Genomic DNA, 21,444 nt, shown 5'->3' with positions numbered 1-21,444 from the left:
TATTTATACTGTATAAACAGTATATATAGTCTATATGTATTTATCGTTTTAATCATTTATTTAGTTATTAGTTTTTGTTATCTTAGGGCGTTACAGAACAAGCACAAAAATATATTGATCTGTATTATAATAAAAGGGGTTTTTCAGCAAATAGTTGTTCAGAGGTGTCAAACTCACTGTAGTTCAGAGGTCACATACAGCCTAATTTGGTGTCATGCGGGCCAGATATGTTGGTGCTTTTACCATGGTTTTAATGCAAAGAAATGCAAATTGTTTTATATATTTATATATATATATATATATATATATAGATGCATGTTCAGGACAATAAAAGGTGATTCTTCTTCTTCTATGTGACTGAGTGGTGAGTCAGTTCAAAGAGGGAGTGACCACGGTGGGAAGTTTCTTTACCAATGGTTTGCGTTTTCTTTAGACAGCAGGATCGGTGCAGTTCTTCCAAGGATGGGAGAGGCCAGCTTACAATCTTTTGTGCCATTTAAATGACCCTGATGTGCTTTCACTTCACCTCACTCAAAAAGATTTCCCCAAAAATTTTTTTTAAATTCACATGCATATTTCAGTACTGGTGTAGTAAAGGGCATTTTTTGAGTCTACTAATATATGTGCATGTGAATGTACAATCATTTTGACATATTTTGGTGTGAGCACACAAAGGGAAGAGTGAACTATTTGTGTCAGAATACATATTTTTGTCTCTTAGTTTGTGAGTGCCCTACAGTTCTGCGCCCAAGCAGTCATCTTGCTAGCGTTTCTGTGTGTACAGTATGCACAGTATGTGTTGGGAGTGCATGTGCCAATTTAACTGTGTGTGCGTGTGTGTCCATTTTGTTTACACTGCTAGACTGGCTGACCTACTGAGTGCCCCTAAGCAAGTCACATGACTGTGTAAGCCTGTCTGTTTGTGTGTTGCTCTTAATTACTCCATGACTGCAATTGGATCTCCTTACCAACAATATTCTTCTGCCTGTTTTCATGTTTCAGCCCGCCTTTTTAACATTGTCCAGGTAGACAGTATACTCTCCAGCATCAACATTAGGTGCTTCCTCAATGCATCTATTAAAGTTCTAAAAAGAGCTTGATCAAAAAAATGTGAGACACAGCTTTATGATTATTTATTATTGTTGTTTCCATGCAATTATATAAACTGCACTGTAATGTACTGAGTGATGTTTCTAATATTTTGGTTACCACATTTCGCAACATGACAGGGGAAAATAATACCAGCATATCTTATTATAATAACACTACTCTAATGGTGTGAATCCAAACCTAACCACGATTTTTGTAAAGCAAAGCAAAACAAAGCAAATTTATAGATGAAGCGCATTTCATACAAAAGGTAACTCAATGTGCTTTACATGATTAAAAGCATTTAAAAACAAAGAGAAAAAAACAGCTTATAAACATACAATTAAAGCAGCATACAGTGCAAGAAGTATCATTTAAAAGTGGAAATGCTCTAAAAAGCATGGGAAAAAAGAAAAGTTTTTAACCTGGACTTAAAAACATGCACACTTGGGGCTGACGTCACTTCTGTTGACAACTTATTCCATTTGTGTGCAGCATAATAGCTAAATGCTGCTCCACCATGTTTGCTTTGGATTCTGTGCTCCACTATTTGACCTGAGTCTGTCGATCTCAGAGCCCAACTGGGTTTATATTCCATTAGCATTTCATTCATATATTCAGGACCTAAACCGTTTTGTGATTTATAGACCATTAGCAGAACTTTAAAATCTATTCTAAAGCTCATTGGAAGCCAGTGTAAAGACTTTAGAATTGGAGTAATATGCTCTGACCTCTTTGTTCTGGTCAGAACCCGAGCTGCAGCATTTTGAATGAGCTGCAGCTGTTTAATGCTCTTTTAATGGAGTCCAGTCAGAAGACCATTACAATAGTCAAGTCTACTTGAGATAAAAGCATGGATGAGCTTCTCCTGGTCTGCTTGACACATGCAAGCCTTCACTCTGGATATGGTCTTCAGATGGTAGAAGGCAGTTTTAGTAATTGATTTAATATGACTGTTGAAAGTCAGGTCGGAATCTATCAGAACACTAAGGTTTCGGACTTGGTCTTTGGTTTTTAAAGAGAGGGACTCCAGGTATTTACTAACAGCAATTCTCTTTTCTTTATTGCCGAAAACAATTATCTCAGTTTTGTTGTGGTTTAATTGAAGAAAATTTTGGCTCATTTAGATATTTATCTGTTTTAGACAGTGACACAACACCTCAATTGAACTGCAGTCATCTGGAGACACTGCTAGATATAACTGTGTGAATTTGACCCAAGGGTAGTATATACAGGCTGAACAGGAGGGCCCCAAGCACTGAACCTTGAGGGACCCCATAGGTCATTGGGATTCGATGAGATTGAGCACTTCCAATGGTTACAAAATAACTCCTTTCCTCCATTTGCACATTTGCAGGCAGTTTCGCCAATTTTATCTTGACAATTGTCGCTGCTCGAGGGAAAAAATAAAATATATATTTTTTTACTCTTGAAGATCTGAGTACCATTTGTTTTTTCCTACCCACCTGACCAAAGTAGCATACAACACAGGAGTAAAACGATGTGCATAGGCACTCAGTAAAGTTAAATTAGTAAAGCCACTGGGGAGAGGCTAGTATTTAATGTCCAGGGAGCTTGTACTGACTTGGCAAGAATTTACACCTTTGTGTTGGCATTTAAAGAGCTCCATGAGTAGGCCATCAACAGATGGACAATGAGGTCATCTGGCAAGGAAATAGGGCCTATTGCTAAGGTGTAAAGGTTCACAGAAGTCGGTGGTGCTTATAGTTTTCACACTGTTACCCCTTAGTGCAGCAAGACAAAAACACTTTAACACACAGTATATATTGTTTGAAAAGTAGCAACAGAAAAATGGAAGGAATAAAATAATTAAATACAAAAAACATTTCTACCATAAAAAAAATATAGCTCAAGATAAAGAAATTCACCCAAAAGTGTTTAATAAGTTAGAAATTATTACAGTTACAAACATGATGTAAAACATTTTTGCAGAAGCAGTGTGTCATAAAGTGCACATGCATGGGTTTGCATCCGATAGCACCTACTTTATATATAATGCTGGTGCATGAATATTGTATCAGATTACATTATGACACATTGCCATAACAATATTTTGTCCCCCTTATGTAATGTCCAATAAATAAAACAGGTCAGGCCTCAACTCTTAACTTGAATTTACAACCCATCCATCTTTGAAACCATCCATCCTGTCCATATTTGTTCTCAGTGGAGGTTCTTGTTTCCTAGCGTTTTGCCGCAGGTTGGTTGTTGGGCCACATATGTTACTCTCAGGCAGAGCAGTTGGCTAACTGTTGGGGGAGAAAAGACTGCTAACATTCCTGCATATGGTACACTCTTTCCATCCTACCATCCACTGCTTCATTCGTCACCCAATCCAGTCATCCTGCCATTCATTCATTTAAACAAATAAAAAGACATTTACAAAAATATGCATAATTATATATAAACATGGCACAAAAAGTAAGGAAATTTGAGTTTGAGCAGCAGAGTTGAGTATCGGCGTGCCACATTTGACTGATCTGGATAGGGTCTGTGCGCTATAGAGTAACTTCAAGCTGGTGTAGTGTATATTGGTTTAGATAAAAATGTAATTAATTTAGGAGAAAAAAATAAGCCGGAAGCAACACCTGTGTTACTTCCGGTTTTGCGTGATTTGAAATTTCAGCGTTAAACCCAAATTATTTTATGTCAAAAAGGGGCACCACGTCTCTTTTTCGATGTGTAAAACGTCAGGACAAAGTGACGAAAACCTCTATGTCTCGTAATATAAAGGTTGCTACGGGAATTAGATAAGAGTTCTCGATAACCAGAGTTTTTTTGTCGAACCCAAACACACACAAATGATACAGGTAATGATTTTTTATAGAAAATTTAATTACAACTACAGGGGAACGATGCAAGGAAAAGCAAAACAAAGGAAAGACGGACATTGAGACTGATTTGTGAAGGGTGGAAATGAGCATGGGGTGACAATGCATAGAGCTGGAAGTTCCTGTTTTTGTTAATTTAAACCCAAATATGCACTAATCTGTACTTTAGGAGTTCCCAAATTGAATTTACGTGCGTGGAACACAATTTAGGCAGGCTGGTCGATCTCCCGAGGCCGGTCTGGTCCGCACGGGCAACAGGTGGATTTGGCGGAAAAAGGAGTAAGGAAAAAAGAATAGCAGGGAAAAGAGTTCCAAGGCTGAGCAGCTGGAGCCTGGGTGTCGCTGTTCGCTAGACACTCGTAGCAGACGTGCGACGCCTGCTTCCTTCCCAACACAACTTGCCCCTGAACTGCCTTGGCACCCGCAAGAGTAGCTCAGGGGCTGGGAGGGTGCCCTGCGGTGGGGAAGGGTCTGATGTGTCCTCAGCTCCTCGTGGTGAGAGGTGGGGCTTCCTGGCTGAGCCAGTCTTCGGCAAGTTGGTCGAACGAGTGCTCTCCACAAAGGGGGGGGGGCTCCGGCCTTTATACCCAGCCGAAAAGGGGGTGAATGGGTATTTGTGTTGTGTTGGGTGAAACATCTCATCCGGTTCAGTTGACAAACAGATTTGACATCAGACATTCAAATTTGCAGAAATACAATCACGAGTATGTCAATGTGGCTTCATGGGGAACCACCAATCAACGGGTTTTTCACCTTCTTAGTTATCAAGACAGTGTCCCAAAAAAAGAAGTCTTTGTTGGTGAGACTCTTCAGGCTGGCTGGGGGTGAAAGTTAATTAACTTAGCGTCCGAGTGAGAAACCAGTTGTCCCTGTCTCTGCTTTGATGAGCTCCTTCGGACTGGCTGGTAATTCATTTAGCCTCCGTGTGAGAAGTTAAGTCTCTCGTGCTTCTTCTTTTGATAAGTGGACCAGGCTTTCCTTACATGTCCTGTGGACACATGCTCAGCGGGGCAGCCGAGGCAAGTATGCTTAACAGCACGAGATTGGGGTTGCTGGGTGCCATCTGGTTAATGGCGTGTCCGTTACACTGGTGTTCTGCAAAGGCAAGTTGCAACATTGTTTGGAATGAGCCCAAGTAGTACAATCTCTAAATTGAAGGCCAAACTCCATAGGTGATATCAGACAGGCCACAAAGTGGACAACAGCCTGCAAGATGACAGCCAAATAAGACTATTTCCTCACCCTGTCAGCCCTGAGCTACTGTAGGCTGTCTTCCACAGATTTGCAGTCAGGATTTGCAGGAAGACATGGCTGACGGCTCTCTGTACAGACAATCTGGAACAGATTACACATAGTCAAGTTACGGTCCCAGAGGGCTGCCACTACACTGTCAGGCCCGTTTGCAATGGTTTTGGCAATATATGCACTGGAACCTGAAGGTGGATGAATTCAGTTCAGCGATGAGTCCAGATTCTGCCTACAGCAGTTGGATTGTAGGGTCAAAGAGTGGATATAACACGGAGAACGTTATTCTGATTGCTTCACCGATAGAGAAACATCTTTTGGTGGAGACACTGGAAAAACTAGGCTTGTCATCATTGCATGGCAATCTAGAAAAACCAAGATGGCGCCTACCAGTGTGGTCGCCTCGGTAACGCGCTCTCTAGTATTGTTTTTGTTTTTGTGTTTTTCGTCCATCTTTGGAGACCTTACACGACTCACTTACACAAGGGGAGACCTGCTAACCATCAAGGAGGCTACTCCGGACTTTCTGTCACCAACTTTCCCAAATCCGCTCAGTTTTTTCCCCGAGTTACTCACCGGAGCGGCGTCCGCGGTTTTCGGCGCATGGAGACGGAAGCGGCGCCACAGAGGGAAACGGGCCGGCATTCAGGTGAAACTCCGCAAGAGAGGACACAGATTGGCGTTCCCGTCGATCCACCTCGCGAATGTACGCTCCCTACCCAACAAAATGGACGAGCTTCATCTTCTGTTAAAGACCAGTAAAGACTTCGGATGTTCCGCGGCCATGTGCTTCACGGAGACCTGGCTTTGCGACGCTGTACCCGATGGTGCCGTCATGCTTTCCAGCTTCCACATTCATCGAGCGGACCACGACATGGAATCATCGGGGAAAACAAAGGGCGGCGGGATATGCCTCTATATCAACGAAAAATGGTGTACGGACGTCACGGAGCTCAGCACATACTGCAGCCCGCATTTGGAGTCGCTATTTTTAAACTGTAAACCATTCTACTCGCCACGTGAGTTTGCATCGTTCATACTGGCTGGAGTCTACATACCGCCTCAAGCTAACACGAACGCCGCACTGCTAACGCTCGCCGAACAAGTCAACGAAATTGAAAAAAAACACCCGGACTCACCCCTCATTATTCTCGGGGACTTTAACAAAGCTAAACTCAACTGCGAAATACAAGCAGCACATCGACTGTCCTACCAGGGAAAATAATACTTTAGACCACTGCTACACTACGGTAAAAAACGCATACCGTGCTATACCTCGTGCAGCCCTGGGCTCGTCTGATCACTGCTTAATTCACTTAATACCGACGTACAGGCAAGAACTTAAATGCGCGAAGCCTACAGTGAAAACAGTGAAAAAGTGGACCAATGAAGCAAAGATGGAACTTCAAAGCTGTTTAGACTGCACAGACTGGAGTGTCTTTGAAAATTCAGCTGGCAGCCTGGATGAATATACGGACACTGTCACATCCTATATCAGTTTCTGTGAAGAGGTTTGTGTACCAACAAAATCATTTCGCACATTCAACAACAACAAGCCGTGGTTCACTGCTAAACTTAAGCAGCTTCCCCAAGCTAAGGAGGACGCATATCAAAGCGGGGACAGGGCCCTGTATAATCGAGCAAGAAACCAGCTGACTAAAGAAATTAACATTGCAAAGAGGATCTATGCAGCAAAGTTGGAAAATCAGTTTAGCGCAAACGACTCTAAATCAGTCTGGCATGCATTCCAATCGCTGACTAATTACAAGCGACGATCCCCCCCAAGCTGAGAACAATAGCACACTAGCCAACGACTTGAATACCTTCTACTGCAGATTTGAAAAGGACAGTTTCACACCACTCACCCACCCGGCCGCACCCGCGACCACAATCACACGTGAGACGCATCTTCAAACAACAAAAGATTAACAAAGCGGCAGGCCCGGACCATGTGTCCCCATCCTGCCTCAAAGTCTGCGCGGACCAGCTCGCTCCAGTCTTCACTCAGATCTTCAATAGATCTCTAGAAATGTGCGAAGTCCATCCTGTTTCAAACGCTCCACCATCATTCCAGTCCCCAAGAAACCTGCAATCTCGGGTCTGAATGACTACAGGCCTGTCGCTTTGACATCTGTGGTCATGAAGTCCTTTGAACGTCTCGTGCTGGACCACCTCAAGAGTGTCACAGGTCCCCTGCTGGACCCCCTGCAGTTTGCCTACCAAGCGAACAGGTCTGCGGATGATGCAGTCAACATGGGACTGCACTTCATCCTAGAACACCTTGACAGTGCAGGGACCTACACGAGGATCCTGTTTGTGGACTTCAGCTCAGCGTTCAACACCATCATCCCTGAACTCATTTCATCCAAGCTTCTCCAGCTCAGCGTCTCACCTGCCATCTGCCAGTGGATTTACAGCTTTCTGACGGGGAGGGCACAGCAGGTCAGGCTGGGGGAGGCCACCTCATCCAGACGCAGCATCAGCACTGGGGCGCCCCAAGGTTGTGTCCTCTCTCCGCTGCTCTTCTCTCTCTACACGAACGACTACACCTCAGCGAACCCGACTGTCAAACTCCTGAAGTTTGCAGATGACACCACTGTCATCGGCCTCATCAAGGATGGTGACGAGTCTGCATATCGACAGGAAGCGGAGCTCAAGACTGTAGAGATGATCGTGGACTTCAGGAGGCATCCTTCGCCACAGACCTTCAAGTTCTTGGGAATTACAATCTCTCAGGACCTGAAGTGGGCGACCAACATCAACTCCGTCCAAAAAAAGGCCCAGCAGAGGATGTACTTCCTGCGGCTTCTGAGAAAGCACGGCCTGCCACTGGAGCTGCTGAGACAGTTCTACACAGCGGTCATCGAATCAGTCCCGTGTTCTTCCATCACAGTCTGGTTTGGTGCTGCTACAAAAAAGGACAAACTCCGACTGCAATGGACAATCAAAACTGCTGAAAGGATTGTCGGTACCCCCCTACCAACCCTTGAGGACTTGCACGCTGCCAGAACTAAGACAAGGGCGTGCAAAATCCTCTCGGACCCTCCGCACCCCGGTCACCTTCCCTCAGGTAGGCGCTACCGATCAATGCAAACTAGAACTAGTAGACATTCCAACAGCTTCTTCCCTCTTGCAATCAACTTCTTAAACAGCTAACCTATAATTCCATTACAACAAGCTGGCAATTTTTTTACTTGAGTTCGTTGTCACATTTCTGTAGGGCCAATTATGTATTACTCGTGCACTCACTGTAGTTGTCTCCCCATGCTGCACTATTTGCGTATACTGGCCACTCATGCCAGAGTAGCATCTGCTCCATTTGCACCCTGATTGAGGAGTATCTGTAACATTTGCACAACCAACATTGTCCCAGTTTATCACACTACTCGTCACTTTAAACCGCATACACTCCTTGAAGTCTCAGTGCCCTTTGCACAATGGTCATTGCACCGGACTATTGCAATATTAGTCATTCGAACTGCTCTAAGTGCTAGAGGACTCTGCATCTTTTTGTACAATTGTTTTTTGTCAATGTCTTTATGTCTCCAAAGTGTTCTGTAAATTGCCTGTCTGTTGTACTAGAGCGGCTCCAACTACCGGAGACAAATTCCTTGTGTGTTTTGGACATACTTGGCAAATAAAGATGATTCTGATTCTGATAATAACGCTGCCACATTGCAGTCACATACTGCCCTTCTGGCCTGGATGCAGCAGCCACTCATATTGCAGCAGGGCGTGTCCTGCCTAGAACTCAGTGGGAATCAGAATAATGCATCCTGACTTGAACTCCATTGAACATTTGTGGGAGCATCTTGGGCTGAGCAGAGGGGAAAAAAAGGTGAAAAAAGCAGTGTCCAACAGAACCACGTTGGCTGACAAATGGTGATTGAAGAATGCTGTGCTTATTTCTTAGCAATCTGTGACCAGGCCAGTGACCAACATGAGGAGGATTTGCCGGGTTGTTGTGGCTGTGTATGATTCTTCCACATGCTACTGAGGCTCCTGATTGTTAAATTAATAAATTGTTAGAGTAAATATGTCTTATTTCTTCAAACTTCAATCATCCAATTCACCAAACACGAGTCAATGGCAATAGCGAAAATAAGATGGCATTAGCAGAGAAGATTTTTCATGTATTCAGCTGTGCTTCTCATCCCACAAATGCATGTTCCTTACAAACATAGCATCTTTTAATATGGTAATAGACAGGCTTTCCAATGGTAAGCGATAAGATTTATTGCCAAGATAAATTGTTAGAACAAAGAAAAAAATCTACCAAACACAAATTTCCTAATTTACACACACACGCCTGTATATGTAAGCAGTATACACGCTATGAACGCTTGGCCACCACATTAGAGAATAATCCAAGGTATGTCATAAATTGCAACATCCTGCTTCTAGGCAGAATAGTGTTTATGCATAATTAACTTCCGCATTTGGCAAAACAGGATGAAGCACTTTCTTCTGGTTCAGGTAACTGGCAAAGTCCTATGGAAGAAGACTGGGACAAAGCACCTGTAGGAATGTGAAGTGTCTGCAATGTATTTAGTTTTAGTCAAGAGGTCTTCAAGAGATACCAAAGATAACAATATGTCATTTTTAGGCTTAATTATTATATATATCTATCTATCTATAAATAAATTATGCTAACCTGTTTTCTGAGTGTGGTCACGTGACATTCAGCATAAGACGAATTTGTGGGGTACAATCACTTTTACTCCGAATGTCAGGAACAGTGCAAGAGGTTGGACCCAAATGCAAGACTTTAGGCACAAATAAGCAACAAAAAAAAACAATAAATAAATAAAAAACCTGATAACACCAAAAAGGATGGCAAACAGGCAATCAGTCAGCATGGGCAGAGGTATCCCCTCCCCTCCGTCCGCACAGGACGGAGGGAAGGGGAAGGGAACACACACACACACACGCACGCACAAGACCCACACAAATATGACACCGAAGCATTTTTAAAAAATTACGATTTGAGAATATTGTTACTGTAAAACAGTCTGTCTCATACAGATAGATACTGTCGGCTTGCTTCTTTGGAAAGGTGTAAATGACACCATATTTCTTTTGAAACACTACCACATCCTGAGTGCTTCTGTATGTTCTAGGAAAATGAATCCAGCATGAACATCACAACAAATCAGATTAGTATCTACTGTCTGCAATTACACGTTGTAAGTGTGTGTGAGTATGTGTGCAGTCTGTTAGTCTGTGTACATCTAAATTAATTCCTGATGCTTTATCCTCCAAAAGCTAAGCGACCTACTTTAGACATCATTATTATTATTTTTCCAGAGTTGCAGTTTTAGAGCTTCAAAGCCATTTCACATGAATGTATATTAGACAGTGGGGGGGAAAGAGCTTATCCACATATATTGCTTAATTGTGTTTCCCGAATTCCCGAATAACTCAACTAAAAAGTCATTTTCCAGACCTCATGACTCAAAGAAAATTGTGCTATCATCAACAATCTTTATCACAAACATTACTTTTCAAATTTCTGTCACCAACTAATTTTCCCTCATGTTTATATTTCCTGCAGATGAGGCTGACCATCGTGAGTTAGAAAGGCTCTCCGTCTTGCTATTGGATCCCACTGTGCCCAGCTCATCCCACTGGGGGACTGGGGAGAAAGACAAAGACGTAACGGAAGGGACTGACCCGAGCCAAGTATTGACTGAGTACAAAAGATCGGTGTGGATTGAATCAAAACGTAGAGTGGCTGCTACAGGAGACAGCACGGTCCTCTCAGAAACTGGAATCATGAGAGGAGCTGGGGCTAAAGGTAGACTGGTTGACACAATTGTGGAAGACCTGCCAAGCTCACCCAGATACTCAGCTGCCTGGCTTAGGCAGACGGTTGGACAGGACAAAGGAGGGCAGGCAGTCCTAACAAAGGTGGCAGAGACACGAGACCCACAAGAAGTGAGAAAGCCTATAGGACTGCTGTCTAAGGCTTCTTGGACCAAAATCTCCTCTTCGTCATCATCCAAAGCTTCCTCCTCTAGTTCCACAACAAAAGCATCGTCTTTAACTTCCACAACCACATCTTTATCCTCCACTCCAGCCATTAGCCGTGACATTCAGACAGTGAAGCCAGACGCTGTCTCTCTTCTTGATGTCAGCAACATCTCCTCAGATGGCAACAGCACCACCTCTCTTGGTAAGTTTTAATATGTATTAAACTAAAGCAGCAATCAGTTGCGTGCAGACCGTATTCCTTTTAAACCCAAGCAAACAGTGATCAAACAAATCCTCTCACCCTCAGGCTTCATGCTTGGAAGCGATAATAGTAAATAAATACACAATTGAAGAAAAGAAAATGGCAATGATATACATGAATTAAATGAATAAATAATAAAGTATAAAATAAATAATCGTAATAAATAAATTACTAAATTATACTAACAGAATACATTGGTATGAAAAACACTTCTACGCCATATACACTAAAACACTGAAATGAAAACCAGGCATTACATATCTAAGTGGGACAACATTGTCTTGAACTGCTGCGCAGACAAATGCATTATGCAACGTTTGTAACCTCGAAACCTTGCATTCGCTGACGACCTCATTATATATACACAGTATCAATGGCCTCATGGGAAACAGAGACATTCAATTTACACTATGTGGAGAGACGGTGGTCATTTAAAGGCCTCTTTAGACATTTTTTATCCATTTAAGCATCAATGACTGTATTATCTTATTTTGTTGTTTTGATTGTTAATATTAAACAATAGCTGAACAAAACTGATCAAAAATCATGAAACTGATGGACTGCCACTGATAAATGTAAATGTATTGAAAAACAGATTAAAAAATAAAAGCAAAATAAACAGTGAAATAAAAGGTAAAGTAACAAGTGGTTAACGCTGTTACCTCAATTATGCAATAATAATATTTAGGGATGTCCCGATCCAATCACGTGATCGAAAATCGGGGTCAATCACGTGCTTTTCAGCTGGTCGAGATCGGTTGAAAAAGATCGGATTTATTCATTTTTTGACATTTTAAATGTCACAAAGTGACAAAATAATCCAAAAGGTACAACAATTTTGACAAATGGAACAGTAACAGCTTAATTTTAAAGCGAGTTGAGAGAACGTCAGACCGGTTAGCAACTGTGACGCACTCAAACTACTGTGACTTATTTTGTGACAAGCAAACTTGTTGTTAGCCCTATTTTAGGGGATCTTCAGCACCCCTAAAATGTTCTTAAGCACCCCTAAATGGTTTGATTGTTTTTTTTAATAATGTATACTTTTTTTTTTTTTTTTGCCAAAAAACCCCCCCAAAAAATCCAATCTAAAAAGGCCAGGAAATGAGTTTAAATAAATAATCACGTAACCTATTATTATTCACATGAATGATCATAAATCTATGAGTTTCCCTTCAATTCATAGCGTGGTAGAGAGCCCTTGTCGTTATCCAATCCATTCCACTTTATCATATACAGAATGCCCTTATTACTGAAACTCCAGCTTTCCCTGCGACCTTGCTTACACTGGTACCTGCCTGCTGCTATGGTGCCTAAGTAGCACCCAGCGATGACTAAAAGCAGTGTGAGGAAAAGAACATGAAGGATGGACTGTTCACATAAAGATGGAGGTTATAGAGTGAGCTTTGTGTATGAATTCACACCATAAAACAGGAGCTGAGCTTATTCACTTACAGTTCAGTGGATATTAATAATAATAGACTGTTGAACTTTGGCAACCAGGGCGGATGAGAGAATAACAAGGGAGCGACATCTCCTGGAAATGTGGGTTTAAAGGATTTCATAGAATAAAGCCATTTTTGATGCAGTCCTGGAATCATATGCAACTTAATATGGATATGAAATATGAAACATTTCAGTCAAGGTGCATCGTATAAGGCTAACTTGAAATTTTATTTGGGAGAGTGATTAGAAAGTGGAGAAAGCCAAGAGATAAATATAAACCTTAATTTGGCTTATAGCCCATATATTTTCAAGAGAACATGAATATTGCTTCATTGTATAATTTAGAAGTAATTGGGTAATATCTTTCTCCAACCATTTTAGTCACATATGGACCCATAATGTAATTTTTGCGACAAACAGTTATAGTGTTGCGAGCCAAAGTCAATGTCATTAACCGCTATACTGATCAGTTATTATTAATCAAATGTTTCAATGTATCTTGAAGGGGAAAATTCAGTCTTGCAGTAATGTCAATCAAAAAGTCACTTCACTATCTGAGTCGCAACAAAGTAATAGACTGATTTGCTACCCTTAAAAAAACAGACTGCATTCATTGACGCTTCCACCTACCGAGTAGCATGCAAATGCTGTTAATTTAATTTGGATTACATTGTTAACTCCTGGAAGGGAAATTATTCTCTGCAATTCTTTTTTTAATTGAAAATCATGAGGTTGGCTGACTTTGTGACAACACAGTGACCTTTTTTGCATTCAGTTTTGCATACACTAAAACAATGTATTCATATTTTTCTCTTTTTTGTGGTTAATGCTCTAAACATCCTGTTTGTGTACTATACTAAAAACAAGACCCCCTTAAATTTTTCACTCTTTGTTATATTGAAGCCATTCTTTTTCAATAAATCTGCAAAAACTTCAACAATTCCTTTTTATTCTGTCAATATGGGGTGCTGTGTGTACATTAATGTGGGAAAAATTAACTTAAATGGTTTTAGCAAATGGCTGCAACATAAAAAACAGTGGAAAATGTAAGGGGGTCTGAATACCTTCTGTACATGAAAATAAATTATTATTAATCATCTGGCACATTTTTTAGGCTAATGTGCTTAGTGTTAACATTCTATTTGCATAAATGTCATATGGCTATATTTCATGTATTTGCTAATATTATTAGTTTTTACTTTCCATCCTGTTACTCAAATGAGGAGTTTAAGTACAAAAAAAATGACAAAAAAATAAGTTGCCTGAGTTGGGCCAATACACATTTTGAGTAGATCAATACAGCATGTGTATCATCAAATTTGGAGCAAAAAAAGATAAAACTTTGAAATTTGGATGCGCACTCTTTTTTTCTTAACGCAATGTCGAGGTATCGGCTCAGGACTTAAAATCAAAGACTCGGAATCCGGTGCAAAAAAATGCGATGGCCTCATCACTAATAATATTTCTTTTTTGGAAGGAAACTAGGACTTGATGATAATGACATCAACCAACAAGCCATTGTTTCTCCAGAAAGTTGACAATGGGTCATGACTGAAGAGTATCTCAAGTTGTAGTACCACCACAAGCTACCAGCACCGGATATGCGCTTCAAGTCTACGAGATCAGATTTCTCAACCAGGGGTCCGCGGAATTTATTCTATGATAGCCATAGAGATTTCATACTTGTTTGTTTTTGTTGTTTTCTTACACGTCAAGAGGCTACTGCATAAAAGTTCTGTTTTGTTACCTGTTTCTGAAATCTACTGCATACAAATTCTGTTTTGTTACATATTTCTGAAAGCTGCTGCATAAAATGTTGTTTGTTACATATTTGTAGGAACACTGCATGAATATAATGCTGTTGTGTCATGCCAAGAAGCTACTTCATAAGTATAATTTTTTTGGGGGGGGAAATTACAAGCGCATATTTGCCTCAAAGAGTAATTAAAGGCCATAATGCAATTTAAAATGCACTTTCTTCTATTTCTATCAAATTGCATCCCTACCGCCCAGATCGGGTGGGGTGAGGGCAGGGTTTTGTTTTCCTCACGGTCGATCAAAAATATGCAGGTTGAGAACCACAGTATTAGATGTTTTGTCAGTTCAAAATAATTTTGTATTGTATCGAAACCTGCATTGACTTTTCCATCTAGTGACTAATGTCCTATAAAAGGATTTACGTTATAATCAAACTCATCTATGCTGTACAACATTCACCTTAACAATAGGCCCTGCACTGAATCACATCCCAGCCACAAGACAAACCAACCTTGCGGGTTACCGCCTTGTCCTCGCCAACATTTTCTTCTCCTCGCATTGGCATGCAGCTCATGTTTTGAGCTAGAATACCTCAGCCCCTTACATTACAATTCACCTGTTGTTCTCACTTTGAAGTTGGATTTCATTGTGTCAAATATTTGCAGACATTTTATGTTGCTAGGTATATCATCAACTTCTCTTTTTGCTCAAATATGTGGTATACTATAATTGTCTTTTGATCAGTGTCCTGCATATATTTTCTGCTATATTTAATTCAAGTGGGGTTAGATGGCAGTGCTTCTTCCTGTTAGGGTGAAATATGAAAATCTTGGTGCATTTCCATCATCCTTATCAGAATGAGGCCTCAGGACTGATATCTCAAGATCTTTATACAGGAGAGAGAGAGAGAGCGAGAGAAAGAGAGAGAGAGAGAGAGAGAGAGAGAGAGTTTTCTTCAGTATTATTACAGAATATGTCATAAATATAGAAATAAATAATAATAATAATAATACTAATACAAATAATAAAGCATTATTTAATGTCTTTGATGCAGATGTTGTCCAATCGACAGCGGCGTCGGTGAGCGGCCTGCCAGCCTGGGATCTCCCCACAGTTCCTGAGTCTCTCTTGTCCACAGCTGGTGATCATGACATCACACTCCCTGCAAATGTCACCAGCCCTTTCTCCACCCATCAATGGAACGCCACTGTGCCCGTGCGCAGTAGAACTTACTCTCAGAACACAACAACGATAAAAAATACCACAAACACTCTGTTGCCCACATCCACCTCAAGCACCATTGTGAAAGTGAACACACCACCGCTGTCTACTATTGCTTCACTCAGCCCGGACAACTTGACCAATGATAGCATTCAGGTCGAAACCTTGACAACAACAAAGTCCTTAGTGACCATTCCTACTGTGAGGACCCTTGCTGTTACAGCACCGGCAGTGACCACTGGGGTCACTGTAAGAGTTTCCTCAAATATCACAGATGCTGCAACTATGCAGCCATCATCGAGCCTCAAACTAACCACAGCAGCTATGACTCAGCCTGCAACCACCACAACTACTACAACAACACCCACAACCACCATGACACTCGCTCCATCCACCACGATAATTACTACTGCCACACCTGAAACTACTACTCCATACACCACCACCACCACTACTACCACAACAGCAACAACAGAATCAGCAAAGATACCTGCTACAGTGTTTATCCCAGTCCAAACTGTACCAATTACTTCCACAACTGTAGAACTGCCAAGCGGCACCGTTACAGAGGAAAGTCCACTACCATGCAACATTACTGAGAAGTACTGGGTCAAAACAGGTAAAGAACCTTTTTTACAGCAGAATTTAATGTAATTTAATCTTAACATAATGTATGTCTTAAATCTACATGTTAAATTAAGATCATGTTAGATGTGAATTAATCCTCAAATGATAAAACTACATTGCATGTTGCTACATTTTCGATTTTTTTTCTTTCTTCAAAAGTCATATTCCATTATTATCCCCATGGCTAAACAATTATTATCCGTTATACAGACAGGTTTGAACCATTCTCTTGTAAAAATGATAATGAAGTCATGATGAACAGGTACAATGCCCTTTCAGCAGCTCAGACTCTATGTACCTATTATGGGTCCAAGATGTAATTACTTGCACTCAGATTAATTAAAACATGCACTAAAGCAAGGACACATTCTCTCAGAAAATGGAAAAAAAAAGGAACCTTCAAAAGAAGCTGTAGACTAGTGCAATTTCTGATGTACAAGAAGTGCTTTGGTATTTCTTACTCAAGGTGCCAGAAGGTTTGCTCATTGTAAGGGCACTTCAGCACTCTGGTAGTTCTGAAACTTTCATTTTACAACCAGATACAAAATACAATCCAGTTACAGATTTTATGTTCAAACAACATGTGCCATGTTCCTTTCCTTACAGTTTTGTCCATTGAAGTTCGGAAGAATCGACTTGATCTGGTCCTAAAACAGAATTTAGCTAAAGGACTAAGTCATGCCCTGCAGAAAGCCCTAAATGACTCCACTGCTTATGCACAGGTCAGTCTGTCCTACATATTCACCTCCACTGACAAGTCAATAACTAATCAACATAGTTTAAGACTTGCATCTGAAGGTCACTAGCCAGAACCACAGGTCTTTGTCTACCACGTCTTTGTCTAGTAGGTCTATAGCTTTAAAACGGGGGTAGGAGGGGCAGTGACCTCGTTCGATGTGCTTTCTGCGTCTGCGCACAAATATGAGCAGGGACACATAAACTAAGATGAATCTGCATCCAAGGACATAATGCGATGGATTAGAGAGTAGAGTACGACACATTTGATTGCATATGCGCCCTAACTTATGAATGGTGAGCGGGACCCAGCCATTTGAGGAAGAAATGCAACTGACACGTTAAAACCCATCTGGGCTTCAAACCAATCAGAGATAGTAAAAGGCGGGATGATAACCTCCCACCATCCATCTGATTGGCCATATGCGTGCCTGTGTGTGCGCGCGTGTGCATGCTTTTCAAATGCAGGCACTAGCATAGTAAGCATCCTCAAAGCTACGTTTTCTGACGGCGAGTCGGTAGCTGCACAGTTATAGAAAGTCGAGCGGCATAAATGGAATTAGTTCCATAACCTAACGCCACCGCAACGATGTTGAAACATTTTGGATTCAAGCCAGATAAATGCGGCCATCCCGCTAACACTAACGAGTATGTCAACTTGGTATGAAGTGCAACAAAGACAACACAACTTAAAACCTAAAAGTGACAAAATCCATTTTAAAAACAACCTTCTCACCCTATTTCTTCACTTGGGAACAAAAAAACTAGGCTTTACACAATCAGGATTTTTGGGGCCGATAACCACTCCAATCACAAGATGGAGGAAGGTGTCTATTTCAATTACCTGTTCATTTACTGTATATACTTGTGTACTTAATTGTTCAAAAAATTATATTTACAATAAATAATGTATCTTTGTACATCTATTTATGCCAGTGAGGCATAGTGACAGAGAACAAATGATAAATGGTCTTCTATTAGATGGCAGGAAGTACAGTAATTAATGTCTCCACTTTTTGTGACATTTTTGTTTTTTGGTGTTCCGTGAGATGTTTCAATTGTAAAATACAACCCCAATTCCAATGAAGTTGGGACGTTGTGTTAAACATAAATAAAAACAGAATACAATGATTTCCAAATCATGTTCAACCTATATTTAATTGAATACACTACAAAGACAAGATATTTAATGTTCAAACTTTATTGTTTTGAGCAAATAATCATTAGCTTCGGATTTGATGGTTGCAACACGTTCCAAAAAAGCTGGGACAGGTGGCAAAAAATACTGAGAAAGTTGAGGAATGAAATCAAGGAATCAAACACCTGTTTGGAACATCACACAGGTGAACAGGCTAATTGTGAACAGGTGGGTGCCATGATTGGGTACAAAAGGAGCTTCCCTGAATTGCTCAGTCATTCACAAGCAAAGATGGGGCGAGGTTCACCTCTTTGTGAACAAGCGCGTGAGAAAATAGTCGAACAGTTTAAGGGCAATGTTCCTCAACGTACAATTGCAAGAAATTTAGGGATTTTATCATTTACGCTCCATAATATCATCAAAAGGTTCAGAGAATCTGGAGAAATCACTGCATGTAAGCGGCAAGGCTGAAAACCAACATTGAATGCCGGTGACCTTCGATCCCTCAAGCGGCACTGCATCAAAAACCGACATCAATGTGTAAAGGATATCACCACATGGGCTCAGGAACACTTCAGAAAACCAATGTCAGTAAATACAGTTCGGCGCTACATCCGTCAGTGCAACTTGAAACTATGCAAAGCAAAAGCCATTTATCAACAACACCCAGAAACGCAGCCGGCCTCTCTGGGCCCGAGCTCATCTAAGATGGACTTTGAATACGATCCGGCTCGCAAGCAGGTAACAAAACGTTATGTAGCCTAGCAAGCTAGTGGTACCACGAACGGTTGGACGTAAACATGCCGCCGTTCTGTCGAATCATGCTCTAAAGTTTCAGTGTGGCTGAAGTAATTTAATTAAAAATAAAGTAATTTAATTACAGTAAGTTAGGACCCATTGTTTCTGTGATGTAATGTTGGTTTGACCTGATGGATTAGAATACATGTTCTGACGAGAGCAGCGATTTCCAACCTTTGTAGAGCCAAGGAACATATAACCCCAATTCCAATGAAGCTGGAATGTTGTGTTAAACATAAATAAAAACAAAATACAATGATTTGCAAATCATGTTCAACCTATATTTAATTAAATACACTACAAAGATATTTCATGTTCAAACTGATAAACTTTATTGTTTTTAGCAAATACTCATTAACTTAGAATGTTATGGCTGCAAGACGTTCCAAAAAAGCTGGGACAGGGTCATGTTTACCACTGTGTTACATCACCTTTTCTTTTAAAAACATTCAATAAACGTTTTGGAACTGAGAACACTAATTGTTGAAGCTTTGTAGGTGGAATTCTTTCCCATTCTTGCTTGATGTACAACTTCACCTGTTCACAGTCCAGGGTCTCCGTTGTCGTATTTTACGCCTCATAATGCACCACACATTTTCAATGGGAGACAGATCTGAACTGCAGGCAGGCCAGTCTTGTACCCGCACTCTTTTACTAGGAAGCCACGCTGTTGTAACACGTGCAGAATGTGGTTTGGCATTATCTTGCTGGAATATGCAGGGGCGTCCATGAAAAAGACATTGCTTGGATGGCAGCATATGTTTCTCCAAAACCTCTATGTACCATTCAGCATTAATGGTCCCTTCATAGATGTGAAACACAGCCCCATAGCATCACAGATGCTGGCTTTTGAACTTTGCGCCCATAACAGTCCGGATGGTTCTTTTCCTTTTAGGCCCGGAGGACACAACGGCCACAATTTCAAATGTGGACAGAACACTTTTCCACTTTGCATCAGTCCATCTTAGATGATAGGTTCTGAGAAAATATATAAAATTATACATTATTCTAATTTTATTTTATTATATATATTATTATTTATATATATTAAATTCTCTTTCTGGATGTTGTTGATAAATGGCTTTTGCTTTGCATAGTAGAGTTTAAAGTTGCACTTACGGATGTAGCGCCGAACTGTATTTAGTGACATTGGTTTTCTGAAGTATTCCTGAGCCCATGTGGTGATATGAGCTCAACTTTCTCAGTCTTTTTTGCCACCTGTGCCAACTTCATTGGAATTGGGGTTATAGAACACTCTTGGTGCTCAAGAAGCTGCCCTTTTGCCTTGGATGAGAAAATTGGCCCTTCTGCCAGAGCTGTTTTTTTTCTTCATTCATCAATTCTCCCCCCAAATGTTCTAATATCTGACAGGCATTTATTTGAGTTCTTCTGAAGGGATTGCCCATCACAATTAGTTGTCATGTAATGCTGATCGTCAGCCGGAAAGCCAATACTCAGCAGCCTGAAACATCTGACAGACAGATAATGACAGTGTTTGTGAAATCCCTAGCACTGTTTGGTGCAAAATTACCCATAATACCAAACATTATAGCACCGCTGAAAACATTACGTGGCTACTAGCCTGGCATTTTTTAAATGCACTCAAAAGGTGGGTATAGGGAGTAGGTTTAGGTGTCATACCCACTGAAAGTGGCTGTCTTTCCATACAAAAAAAGCATCCATGCAAAGAACATAGCCTACAAATTCTTTCAACAGCCACTTCATCCAGCTCTTCCGGGGGGATCCCGAGGCGTTCCCAAGCCACCCGAAGGACGTAGTCTCTCCAGCGTGTCCAGGGTCGTCCCCGGGGTCTCCTCACGGTGGGACGTGCCCGGAACACCTCACCAGGGAGGCGTCCGGGAGGCATCCGAATCAAATGCCCCAGGCACCTCATCTGGCTCCTCTCGATGTGGAGGAGCAGCGGCTCTACTCTGAGATCCTCCCGTATGACCGAGCTTCTCACCCTATCTCTAAGGGAGAGCCCGGACACCCTGCGGAGGAAACTCAACGGCCGCTTGTATCTGGGATCTTGTTCTTTCGGTCATGACCCACAGCTCGTGGCCATAGGTGAGGGTAGGAACGTAGATCGACCGGTAAATCGAGAGCTTCGCCTTTCGGCTTAGCTCCTTCTTTACCACAACGGATCAATACAAAGTCCGCATCACTGCAGACGCTGCACCGATCCACCTGTCGATCTCCCGTTCCATTCTTCCCTCACTCGTGAACAAGACCCCAAGATACTTGAACTCCTCCACTTGGGGCAGGATCTCACCCTGATCCGGAGAGGGCACGCCACCCTT

The 21,444-nt window shown here is 41.4% G+C and overlaps 1 protein-coding gene and 1 long non-coding RNA gene across 5 annotated transcripts in view; one reads left to right on the top strand and one right to left on the bottom strand.

Moving 5' to 3' along the window:
* kiaa1549la (KIAA1549-like a) overlaps positions 1-21,444 on the top strand; it is a 140,603-nt gene that overhangs the window by 36,985 nt on the left and 82,174 nt on the right. For all 4 annotated transcript variants that reach the window (XM_061773112.1, XM_061773114.1, XM_061773111.1 and 1 more), the window contains exons 2-4: positions 10,741-11,361; positions 15,680-16,465; positions 17,080-17,195. In XM_061773112.1, coding sequence (XP_061629096.1) covers positions 10,741-11,361; positions 15,680-16,465; positions 17,080-17,195 — 1,523 coding nt within the window. The remainder of the gene's footprint in view (positions 1-10,740; positions 11,362-15,679; positions 16,466-17,079; positions 17,196-21,444) is intronic.
* LOC133477855 (uncharacterized) overlaps positions 3,174-21,444 on the bottom strand; it is a 66,363-nt gene continuing 48,092 nt past the window's right edge. The window contains exons 3-4 of the long non-coding RNA XR_009788495.1: positions 5,184-5,276; positions 3,174-5,036 (exon numbers count right to left, since the gene is read on the bottom strand). This is a non-coding gene — a long non-coding RNA (uncharacterized LOC133477855). The remainder of the gene's footprint in view (positions 5,037-5,183; positions 5,277-21,444) is intronic.

The sequence above is a fragment of the Phyllopteryx taeniolatus genome, chromosome 5 (assembly GCF_024500385.1).
Source record: "Phyllopteryx taeniolatus isolate TA_2022b chromosome 5, UOR_Ptae_1.2, whole genome shotgun sequence".
Taxonomy (NCBI): domain Eukaryota; kingdom Metazoa; phylum Chordata; class Actinopteri; order Syngnathiformes; family Syngnathidae; genus Phyllopteryx; species Phyllopteryx taeniolatus.
This window is presented reverse-complemented; position numbering and strand designations above follow the sequence as displayed.